Source organism: Felis catus, chromosome E2 (assembly GCF_018350175.1).
Source record: "Felis catus isolate Fca126 chromosome E2, F.catus_Fca126_mat1.0, whole genome shotgun sequence".
Classification (NCBI taxonomy): Eukaryota; Metazoa; Chordata; class Mammalia; order Carnivora; family Felidae; genus Felis; species Felis catus.
Window position 1 is genome coordinate 14,126,004 of NC_058382.1, and position 12,417 is coordinate 14,138,420.

At 46.4% G+C, this 12,417-nt stretch overlaps 1 protein-coding gene across 2 annotated transcripts in view; it reads right to left on the minus strand.

The window, feature by feature from the left end:
* The window catches only part of SPTBN4 (spectrin beta, non-erythrocytic 4), a 77,883-nt gene that overhangs the window by 64,200 nt on the left and 1,266 nt on the right, over nucleotides 1–12,417 (minus strand). For both annotated transcript variants that reach the window (XM_023246182.2, XR_006590313.1), the window contains exon 2: nucleotides 10,754–10,940. In XM_023246182.2, the coding sequence (XP_023101950.2) occupies nucleotides 10,754–10,925 (172 nt within the window). In that variant the 5' untranslated portion in view covers nucleotides 10,926–10,940. The remainder of the gene's footprint in view (nucleotides 1–10,753; nucleotides 10,941–12,417) is intronic.

Sequence of the window (12,417 nt, forward strand, 5' to 3'; positions counted from 1 at the left end):
TCTTGCAACAGCTCAGCCTGCACAGTATGGTTAGCATTTCATTATTAAAGAACTTCATTGTCGCACTTCTAAGTTCCCTAGTCATGCAGTAATCAAGATTTGTATAGCCAGTCTATTTCCCCTTTTAACCATTTGACAGCTCTCAATTTCTTTTACCATAACATTTACCTTTTGTAATACTATTTTTTTTAATTAAGTAAACCCTGCCCCCAATGTGGGGCTCAAACTCACGACCCCAAGATCAAGAGTCGCATGCTCCACCCACTTAGCCAGCCGGGCGCCCCTTTCATAATATTATTAAATATCGCATTTGACTCTGGCAGTAGAAAATATGCACTGTAGGGCGCCTGGGTGGCTCAGTCGGTTAAGCTTCCGACTTCAGCTCAGGTCATGGTCTCACAGTTTGTGAGTTCGAGCCCCGCGTCGGGCTCTGCGCTGACAGTGCGGAGCCTGCTTGGGATCCTCTCTCTCCCTCTATCTCAGCCCTTCCCCCACTCATACCTTGTCTCTCTCTCAAAATAAATGAATAAAACATAAATAAATAAATAGATAAATAAATAAATAAATAAATAGGGGCACCTGGGTGGCTCAGTTAGTTAAGCTTCTGACTTTGGCTCATGTCATGATCTCACGGTTTGTGGGTTCGAGCCCCACGTCGGGCTCCGTGGTGACAGCTCAGAACGTGGAGCCTGTTTTGGATTCTGTGTCTCCCTCTCTCTCTGCCCTTCCCCTGCTCACACTCTGTCTCTCCCTCTCAAAAAATAAACATTAAAAAAATTTTTTTTAAAGAAAATATGCAGGGGCGCCTGGGTGGCGCAGTCGGTTAAGTGTCCGACTTCAGCCAGGTCACGATCTCGCGGTCTGTGAGTTCGAGCCCCGCGTCGGGCTCTGGGCTGATGGCTTGGAGCCTGGAGCCTGTTTCCGATTCTGTGTCTCCCTCTCTCTCTGCCCCTCCCCCGTTCAAGCTCTGTCTCTCTCTGTCCCAAAAATAAATAAACGTTGAAAAAAAATTTTGAAAAAAATAAAGAAAATATGCAATGCTGGAAAATATCCACTGACTGACCTGTATTTTTTTTTTTTACATTAAACTAGATGTTGAAAGTTTACCTCTAATTTGAAAGTGAGTATGCAGAAACTAACAGTAAATTCACATGAAAGATCTTGTTTGTTTAAATGTGGGTTTTGTGCCGTGTGGATAGGATGGGGACCCGTGTGAGCACCTGACCATCGATCACACACGAAGAAGGGATCACGGAATAGACGCTGACTCGAGTATTTGGTTATTTTGCCTTCTAGTGGCCGGTGCCCGAGCCAAATGGCAGGTTTGGGCGAATGCTGAAGCCAAAGTGGCACTTCTGTGCATCCCCAGCATGGTGCCAGAATGGGGACAATTGAATTCAGTCCTGCCTCCATTGATAACATGCTGTTTGACTTCGAGTGGCCATTTCTCTCCTTTGGGCCTCCATTTCCCCCATTTGCAAAATGAGGGGTTTGGACTAGATCAATGGACTCTGAGGGACTCTGAGTGTTTGGGAACTCGTGCTTGGAAGACAGGGATCCATGAGAATATTGTCTTATTTAGTAATCTCATTTTGCTGGTATCAAAAGAAAATTAATAGAAACACATCCCGGCCCATCCGGATGGTGACCTCATAAAGCACAATACCGTGAGATATCGGGTTTTGTGATTGCAAATCCTGTTAGCATGGGGACGCCTGGGTGGCTCAGTGGGTTAAGCGTCCGACCTCGGCTCAGGTCATGATCTTGCGGTTTGTGAGTTCAAGTCTCCTGTCGGCCTCTGTGCCGACATCTCAGAGCTTGGAGCCTGCTTTGAATTCTCTCTCTCTCTCTCTCTCTCTCTCTCTCTGCCCCTCCCCTGCTTGCATTCTCTGTCTCTCTCAAAAATAAACATTAAAAAAATAAAAATAAAACAAATCCTGTTAGCCTGATCGGGGGTCCAGAACTGAAATGCCCACAGAGGTCTGGCAGGCTCTGAAAAGGAGAAACCTAGGCCCTCTTAAAAGGGGCAGTGGCCACACAGCACCTGTGCACGGAGCCTCCTAGCCATGAAAGCCCACTGTTGCCATGTCATTTGATGTTCCACAAGGAGCCCCGAGCCTGCATTTTTAAAGATAAAATCTCCTTATTTTCATTTTTAAAATTTGTTTTAAGTTTATTTATTTATTTTGAGAGAGAACGAATATGAGGAGGGGAGGAGCAGAGAGAGGGGGAGAGAGAGAATCAAAAGCAAGCCCTGTACTGTCAGTGCAGAGCCTGATGCGGGGCTTGAACTCATGAACCGTGAGATCATGCCCTGAGCTGAAATCAAGAGTCAGATGCTTAACCGATTGAGCCACTCAGGCGCCCCCAAATCTCCCTACTTTTAAATGCTGGCAACTGATTTATGTCTGTAATAAAACACACCGGAGGGGCGAGTCTGGGTGGCTCAGTCAGTTAAGCCTCTGACTCTTGATTTTGGCTCAGGTCATGATCTCGAGGTTTGTGAGTTCAAGTTCTGCACTGGGCTCTACACTGACATCTCGGTGCCTGCTTAGGATTCTCTCTCTCTCTCTCTCTCTCTCTCTCTCTCTGCCCCTCCCCCCGCCAAGAAGTAAATAAATAAACATTTAGAAAAAAACTACAATGGGGGTGAAACCAGATATGTCCCAGAGTGCCACTTCCGACCTAAGATGACACTGAATGTTTACTGTGTTGGTGAGTGTATTTGGTTACCTCGTAGTGTCTTCCGTGTACCCTGAGGCCACCTCTACTGTCCTGCCTGTGCTCTGAGCCCAGGGAGACCGTCACTGCTGACTGTCTCAAAAGGGTTCCCCCGGCCCTCAAAGGTCTCAGACTTCCAGTTGGGTTGGGCTAAGAGGAGAAAGGAAGGGCTGAGGAATTTATTCCCTCCCTGCCTGACCAGCTTTCAGCAGCGCCTGGTTCCTCTTTCTACAATCCCCGGCGTGTGAGGCCTCTGTCCCCCTCACTGCTCCCTGCCCCCATCCCTGAGCGTCCACTGACCTTGTAAGTGCCTGTAGCCCTGGCCACACCTCTGTAATTAGTCCCTTCCTTAAGCTCCCCTCAATTTTACCCCCTTGAGGGAGCCATCTGCTTCCGGCCGAGACTCTAGCTGGCACCCATACCTCTGGGCTCTCAAGACTCCAAGCCAAATGACAACTGTCCTACCTCTGCCATTGTGCTTATATGGAGTTACCATTTAGGTATTCTTCTCCTCTGTGCTAATCACTAGCGCAAGCAAAACACATTTCCTCAGAATAAGATTTCAGGGGCGCCTGGGTGACTCAGTTGGCTAAGCGTCCGACTTCACCTCACAGACAAGCCACACAGTGGGAGAAAATATTCACAACACATACATCTGACATGACAGGGTTCGTCATCTTGCGCCTCTGTCTCCCTCGCTCTGCCCCTTCTTCCTGCCCCCCCGCCCCCCGCCCTCGCGTGTGCTCTTTCTCTCTCAAAGATAAATGTTTAAAATCAATAAATATTGGGGCGCCTGGGTGGCGCAGTCGGTTAAGCGTCCGACTTCAGCCAGGTCACGATCTCGCGGTCCGGGAGTTCGAGCCCCGCGTCGGGCTCTGGGCTGATGGCTCGGAGCCTGGAGCCTGTTTCCGATTCTGTGTCTCCCTCTCTCTCTGACCCTCCCCCGCTCATGCTCTGTCTCTCTCTGTCCCAAAAATAAATAAAAACGTTGAAAAAAAAATAAAATCAATAAATATCTAAAAAAATTTAAAAAAGAATAAGACTTCAATTTATTCATCTCTTTAATACATTGAAACTTTCACGGAGCTGAGGAACCACTATTCTCTTGTCCATTATTGGTTAAGGAGAAAGGATATAGAGAGACTTAGTATGTCACCAGTTTGGCTACTGGTCTGGGAAAAGTTAAGAAGCCGGAAAATACCAGTAGTGGTGGAAAGGTGGGGACATCCTAACCTTCCGTGTCTCCTGGTGGGAGTTATAGACTAGGGCAGTCCTCTGGGGAGCAATCTGAGTCTAAATAAATTCGAGCACACCCCCATAACACAGCAGTGCTTATGTCCCATAAACTTTTCCACACTGGTTTATAAGGAGCATGTATGAGGATGTTCAATGCAATGCAATTTGGGGGGCAAGGGGCAGAGGCAGGTTGGGGGTTGTATAGGGCTGTCAGATTTATGACAAAGTGAAATTGCAGATCGGTAGGGAAAAGAAAGTCTTTTCCATAAATGGAGCTGAGTCAACCTGCTACCCAAAAGTGGCAAAAAACAAACAAAAAAAACCTGACCCCCCACTATACAGTAATAGAAATATCATTTGGCTTCTAAATCTAAATGTGAAAGGAATAAATAAGACTCTTAGAAGAAAATACCAAAAAACATCACCCTGACCTTGAAGTAGGTGAAGATTCTTTTTTCCTAGAGAGCATTTCCTCTTTTGTTTTTGTTTTTTTTTTTTTAAGTCTATTAATTTATTTTGACAGAGACAGAAGGCACAGGGGAGGGAGAGAGAGAGAATCCCAAGCAGGCTCTGCATGGTCAGTGCAGAGCCCCATGCTGGGCTTGAACTCACCAACCAGGAGATCATGACCTGAACCGAAGTCGGACACCTAACCGACTGAGCCACCTCGTCACCTCCCGGCCAAGATTTCTTCAACAAGACAACAAATGTGAGCCACATAGGAAATATGTACTAATTATCAAATTAGACTACATTTAAATTAAGAAATACCGTTCATCAAGAGGCAACATTAAAAGAGTAAAAAGACAAGCCACACAGTGGGAGAAAATATTCACAACACATACATCTGACAAAGGACTTGGACCCAGAATTATGCAAGAACTCCTACAGAACAATCAGAAAAGGGCAGGAAAATTAATATGCAAACGGGCAAGGGACTTGAATGGGCATGGCACAGGAGGCTCTCCAAATAGTGAATAAGCAGATGAAAAGGTGCTCTACCTCATTAGTTGTTATTAGTCATCAGGAAAATGTGAATTAAAACCACAATAGAATGCACACCCACCAGAATGGCTAAAATTAAAAAGATTGACCACACTAAGGGCTGGATGTACAGTAACTGAATCCCTCGTATACTGCTGGTGGGAATGTAAAATTTACAAATCGGCAGTTTCCACTAAAGTTAGATATACACCTAGCCTATGACCCAACACTTTCTTTCGCTCGATGTGGGTGTAAGTCACCAAAAATGAGTGCTTACGCCCACCAAAAACAGGTACGAGGAAGCTTAAAGCAGCGATAGTTTGTAATAGTTTGAAATACTAGTAATTACTGGTTTGTAATAGTCTAGCTTGTGCTGGCCCTAAACCAGAAGCAACCCAAATGCTCACCAACAGGTGAATGGGAAAAATTCGCCGTATTCACACTGTGGAATACGATACAGCAACGAGAAGGAGCACCCTACAAGTACGTGTAGACAGGGATGAGTCTCACGAGCACAGTGTTGACTGAAGGAAGCCAGACACAAAGGGGTACATCCTTCAGGACTCTATTTTTACGAAGTTCAAATAGCAGGAAAACAAATGTACGCTGTTAGAAGTTAGGCCAGTGTTTACTCTAGGGAAGTAGTGAGAGAGGTAGCCTTAGGGGGGCGGGCTTCTCTGGGGCTGTTACATTCCGCTTCCTTATCTGGGGACTGGTTACCACCCACTGCTCATTGGTGGAAATGCTGGGGACTCACGATTTATCTGCATTTTTATGTGTATATAATACTTTAATAAATAGTTAAAGTATGATATACATGCCCACTAATTAGCAATGCACATTTTATAAAATCATTGACCCACAAAGATAAGAATTTGCATTAAAACTATCAGAATGGGGAGCGTCTGGGTGGCTCAGTCAGTTAAGCATCCAACTTCAGCTCAGGTCATGATCTCACGGTTTGTGAGTTCGAGCCCCGCGTCAGGCTCTGTGCTGACAGCTCAGAGCCTGGAGCTTGCTTTGGATTCTGTGTCTTCCTCTCTCTCTGCCCCTCCCCTGCTCACACTCTGTCTCTCTCTCCCAAACAAAACAAAACAAAACAAAAAAACTAGGGTGCCTGGTGGCTCAGTTGGTTAAGTGTCCAATTCTTGATTTTGGCCCAGGTCATGATTTCACTGTTCATGAGTTCAAGTCCCACATCCAGATCGACACTCACAATGCATTGGCTGCTTGGGATCCTCTCTCTCCCTTTCTCTCTGCCCCTTCTGCGTGCTCTCTCTCTCTCAAAATAAATAAATAAACTTAAAAATTTTTTTTAAGTATATATCAGAATGGGAGGGGTACCTGGGTGGCTCAGTCAGCTGAGCAACCAACTCTTGATTTCGGTTCAGGTCATGATCCCAGGGTCGTGGGGTCGAGCCTTGCATTGGACTCGCACTGAGCGTGGAGCCTGCTTGGGATTCTCTCTCTCTCTCTGCCCCCCTCCCCCACTTGTGTTCTCTGTCTCCCTCTCAAAATAAGTAAATCAACAAACAAACAAAAAACTACCAGAACAGGGCACCTGGGTGGCTCAGTCCATTAAGTGTCTGACTCTCGATTTCAGCTCAGGTCATGATCTCACAGTTTGTGGGTTCAAGCCCCATGTCAGGCTCCATGCTGACAGCTTGGAGCCTGCTTAGGATTCTCGCTCTTCCCTTTCTCTCTCTCTCTCTGCCCCTCCCCCACTCACGCTCTCTCTTTTTCTCTCCCTCTCAAAATAAATAAATAAACGTAGAACAAGAGAGATGAAAACAGTTGTGGGTTTGTTGCATTTAGGAAAATTATAGATGTAATAACTTAAGAAGACATGGGGCACGTATGAGAATTGTTTTTTTTTTTTTTCTTACAGGGGATCCCTACACTTCTCTGGACTAGATGTTTGTCTGTTTGTGGTATCGGCACTGATGTTCTGTGAATCAGTGAAGAGTCCTTGATCCCCATGTTACCACATCCCACCCCTGCTTAAAATCTTACCATAGCTCCCCAGTGCCCTCACAACCTACACGGCGGCCTAGAAAGCCCCTCAGGATCTGACTCCAGCTACTTCCTCTCGCACTGCATTAGTCACCACCGGATTCTACCCACTCCCAACTTTTGGAAGGGTTGCATATGCTGTTTCCTCTGCCTGGAATATTCTTCTGCTCTCCACCCCAGGGTTCACTCTTATTCATCCTTCCAGGCTCAGCTTAGGCATCTCCTCCTCCAAGAAGCACTCTGCCTCTCTGGACTGAATCAGGCACCTCATCTGAGCTCCAATAGTCCCTGGGCTTCCCCATCCCAGCCCCCTGCCTGTGCCTCACCATCCAGGCCCTGACCACTCCGGGTAATCACTACTCTCCCAGGGGACTGGGAGCTCTTTGGGCTGGCTCAGTTACCATCATGTCCCTCAGATTGTCCAGCATAGGTCAGGCACAGGGGAGGCACTGGATATTCTGTGGATGAGATAATCTAGAATTCTAAGTTGATGTGATCCCAAGTTTTTAAGGTTCTAAGAGTCTAAAAGTATGATTTTAAGTTTCCACGAGTATATGTTATACCATTCTAGTTTCTTTTTTCTTTTTCTTTTTTTTTTTTTTACATGTATTCATTTTTGAGAGACAGAGAAAGACAGAGCACAAGCGGGGGAGAGGCAGAGAGAGAGAAAAACACAGAATCCGAAGCAGGCTCCAGGCTCCGAGCTGTCAGCACAGAGCCCGACGCAGGGCTCGAATTCACAAACTGCGAGATCATGACCTGAGCCGAAATCGGACACTTAACCCATTGAGCCACCCAGGCGCCCCTCTAGTTTCTTTTTTTTCTTTTAAGTTTATTTATTTATTTTGAGAGAGAGAGAGAGAAAAAGCACGAGTGGGGGAGGGGCAGAGAGAGAGGAGAGAGAGAGAGAGAGAGAGAGAGAGAGAGAGAGAGAGAGAATCCCAAGCAGGCTCCTCACTGTCAGTGCCAGTGCAGAGCCTGATTCGGGGCTCAAACTCATGAACTGTGAGATCATGACCTGAGCCGAAGTCAGATGCTCAACCAACTGAGCCACCCAGGCGACCCCATTCTAGTTTCTAAATCAGAGGAAGCTGGCCATCCATTAGTTAATTCTCATTCACACTTTTGTGGCACATATAGATTTTTTTTAATTGGGAAACTGTACAAAAACATCAGAGCTAGGGGCACCTGGGTGTCTCAGTCAGTTGCATGTCCGACTTCGGCTTAGGCCATGATCTTGCAATCCATGAGTTCAAGCCCCGCGTCCATCGGGGGCTCTGTGCTGACAGCTCAGAACCTTGAGCCTGCTTCAGATTCTGTGTCTCCCTCTCTCTCTGCCCCTGCCCCGCTCATGCTGTGTGTGTCTCTCTCTCAATCAAAAATAAATAACATTTAGGGGCGCCTGGGTGGTTCAGTCGGTGGAGCGTCCGACTTCGGCTCAGGGAATGATCTCACAGTTCATGGGTTCAAGCCCTGCGTCAGGCTCTGCGCTGACAGGTGGGAGCCTGGAACCTGCTTTGGATTCTGTGTCTCCCTCTCTCTCTGCCCCTCCCCTGCTCACGCTCTGTCACTCTCTCTCTCTCTCTCAAAAATAAATAAACATTAAAAATTTTATAAATAAATAAATAAATAAACAAACAAACAAACAAATAACATTTAAAAAAAAATCAGAGCTAGCAAATTTGGGCCCACAGTTCCCATGGCTGGAGCTGGTGACCAGGGTATTGTTCCCCAGTTGACCATGGCCCCCAGTCTACTCTCTCATTTATGTCACCTCCTTCTGGGAGGCCCTTAGGTTTGACACCACTCTTCAACATCTTATAATTATAAAGTTTCAACAATCTTAGTATCAAAGATCCCATGATGGATATGTTGAGTTACTAAAATTCTGAGATTCTGAGGGAACGGATTCCGACCTTAGGGTTTTAAGATTTCATGATTACTACAGGCTTAGTTTATGTTTACAACATTCCGCGTTTCTGAGATAAGAAGGTCCCAAGGGTCAAAGGTACTAAGGGTCTAATGTTTTAAAGACTTAGGGCTCATGGTTATGAAGTTGCATGTCTCTGAAGGTTCTCAGGGTCTTTGCTCATAGCTTTTTTTCTTTGTTTATTTGTTTAGGTTTATTTTGAGAGAGAGACCTAGAGAGAGCACACACAGTCATGTGCGAATGAGCGGGGGAGGGGCAGAGAGAGAGGGAGAGAGAATCCCAAGCAGGCTCTGTGCTCTGAAGGGCAAGATCATGACCTGAGCTGAAATCGAGAGTCAAATGCTCAACAGACTGAACCATCCAGGCACCACTGTTTGTTTGTTTGTTTGTTTGTTTGTTTGTTTGTTTGTTTGTTTTGAAGTAGGCGCCATGCCCAGTGTGGGGCCCAATGCAGCTCCCCTGCCTCCCCCGAACTCACAACCCTGAGACAGAGACCTAAGCTGAGGATCAAGAGTGAGACACTCAACCGACTGAGCTACCCAGGAGCCCTTGCTCCTAGTTTTAGTGCTGATGATTAAATAACTTCTGAGGTTCTAAAGCCCTCTCTGAATATGAAGTCCTAAGGCTCAAGGGTCTACAATTCCAAAGGTCTTAGGTTCTAAGATTCTATCACTATATGGTTCAGGTCATGATCTCAAGGTTTGTGAGTTCAAGCCCCATGTCGGCCTCTGTGCTGACAGCTCAGAGCTTGGGCCCTACTTCGGATTCTGTCTCCCTCTCTCTCTTCCCTTCCCCCACTCCTGTTCTGTCTCTCCCTCTCTCTCGAAAATAAATAGACATTAAAAATTTACAAAAAACAAAAACATCAACGTAGGGTGACCAACCATCCTGGTTGGCCCCAGGGTTTCAGAGGGTTTCAGTGCTAAAAACTGGAAGTGTGGTCATTCTATCTCAAAATTCTCGGGATCCACATTTCTATCCTGAAATTCTAAAGGTTTAGGATTATAAAGCCCTAAGGATCTATGTGTATTAGAGTTTAGGTTTCTAAGGGTCTAAGATCCAAGGAGGTCAATGATTAAAATTTCTAAGGTCTATGATTATAAAGTTCTGTGTTCTAAGAGTCTTATTTCTAGAGGCCTCAACTTCAAAGAATCTTGGAGTATGACATTCCAAGGTCCAAAAATCCAATATTTCAGCATCTTGAGATTCTAAAGAAGTACGCTTATAAAATCCCACATTTCTTTTTTTATTTAAAAAAAATTTTAATGTTTATTTTTATAGAGAGAGGGAGAGCATGAGAAAAGGGGCAGAGAGAGATGGAGACACAGAATCCGAAGCAGACTCCAGGCTCCGAGCTGTCAGCACAGAGCCCGACGCGGGGCTCGAACTCACAAACTGTGAGATCTTGACCTGAGCTGAGGTCCGACGCTCAACCAAACTGAGCCACCCAGGCGCCCCAAAAATCCCACATTTCTGAGACTACACATTTTCAAGGTTGTAAGGCAGCACTGCCCCGTACAGTATCCACAAGCCACATATGGCTACTTAAATTTAAATTAATTAAAACTGAATACAATGAAAAATTTGGTCCCTCACGAAGCACTGGCCATATTTCAAGCGCTTACAGCCAAAAGTACTAGTGGTTAGTGGTTAGTACATTGGACATCACAGATAAAGAACATTTTCCCATCACTGTGGAAAGTTCCATTGGACAGTGTTGGTCTACAGATTCAAGTGAAAAGGGTCTGTAACTCTCTTCCCATCTTCTAGGCCATCAAGGTTCTCAAGCTCTGAGGTACACAGATACCACCCCAACAACCTCCTCCCTTTCCTCCTTCCCTCCTCCCACCCCAGCCCTCTTCCAGGTACCTGCCAAGGCCTTGATCCTGGAGCACTCAAAGAGGGAGGCCGCTGCCGTGGCGGCTGCTGGCTGCTCCCGTTCCCAGCCCCGATCCGGACTCTCCCAGCGGGCTGCAGGATTGTTGTTGTTAGGGGCCGGCAGGCCCTCCATGTTGTCCACTTCCCCTGGTACCTGTGCCATCGGGGAAGGTGAGGCCTGGGGAGGAGCAGAGGCAGGTTAGGCTGGACACAGGTCCGGAGCTCAGAGGTCCCACTTCTAACAGCCGCTGTCTGTGAGTCCTGTCCACTCCCTCGCCCTCAGTTTCCCTGTCTTTAAAGTGGACCTAATACTACTGACAATAATATTCACTGTGACCACTTCATAGGGGTGTGATAAAGCACCCAGCTCAGCACCTGGAGCAGGGCGCGGGCTGGGCAAATTGTCCCTATATTATTGTTAGAAGGATGACACTTATCAGTAGAACTCTAAAATGCAGTGAAGGGGCTCTTGAGGGGTTCAGTCGGTTAAGTGTTGGACTTCAGCTCAGGTCATGATCTCACAGTTCGTAGGAGCCCCACACTGGGCTCTGTGCTGTCAGCACAGAGCCTGCTTGGGATTCTCTTTCTCTTCCTGTCTCTGCCCCTCCCCTGCTTGCATGCACGCTCTCTCTGTCTCAAAATAAATAAATAAACGTTAAAAAAAAAAAAGACATTGGGGCACCTGGGTGGCTCAGTGGGTTAAGTGTCCGACTCTTGATTTTGGCTCAGGTCATGATCTCACAGTTCATGAGTTCGAGCCCCACATCGAACTGTCAGTGCAGAGCCTGCTTGGGATTCTCTCTCTGTCTCTCTCTCTGTCCCTCAAAAATATATAAATAAACTTTAAAAAAATATAATGTTTATTTATTTTTGTTGAGAGAGGGACACACAGACAGAGTGTGAGCAGGGGAGGGGCAGAGAGAGAAGGAGACACAGAATCTAAAGCAGGCTCCAGGCTGTGAGCTGTCAGCACAGATCCTGATGCGGGGCTTGAACTCACCAACTAGGAGATCATGACCTGAGCCAAAGTCGGATGCTTAACAGATTGAGCCACCCAGGTGCCCCAAACTTTAAAGGATTAAAAAAAAAAAGACATTATAGAGGAGGAAACTAAGGTCCAAGGTCACAAAGCTAGTGGGTAGCCAGAGTTCAAACACAGGTACTACATTTGCATTAAATGGCCCCAATTCTTCATCCTTATAACCACATCCTTTGCCATAGAACTCTGGAGAGTTCCATGTAGGGAGGGGAAAAGTGGAAGAGCGTCCCCTCACAACCTTGACTTCCGGTTTGGGCACATGACTAGCTTTGACCAACAGAATTAAGTGGAAGGGCTGTTGAATTCTAAGCCTAAAACTCAAAGGACTTTGCATGTTTTTGTTTGTGCTTGATTGTGACTGTGAGAAAAACACTCTCAGGGTAGGCTGGGCCTAAGGCCCCAGTCACTAAAGCCAAGGCCGGCTAAAGCAGCCAATAGTCAGCACCGCTCCCCACCCCACATCCCAACACGTGAATCAGCCCCACTGAGACCAGAAAAACTGTCCAGCTGAGCCCAGCCTAAGTCCCTGACCTCAGACTTGATGGGTAAATAAAGGCACCATGTTTTCAAACACTGAGTTTGGGGTGGTTTCTTATGCAGCATTATTGTGGCAACA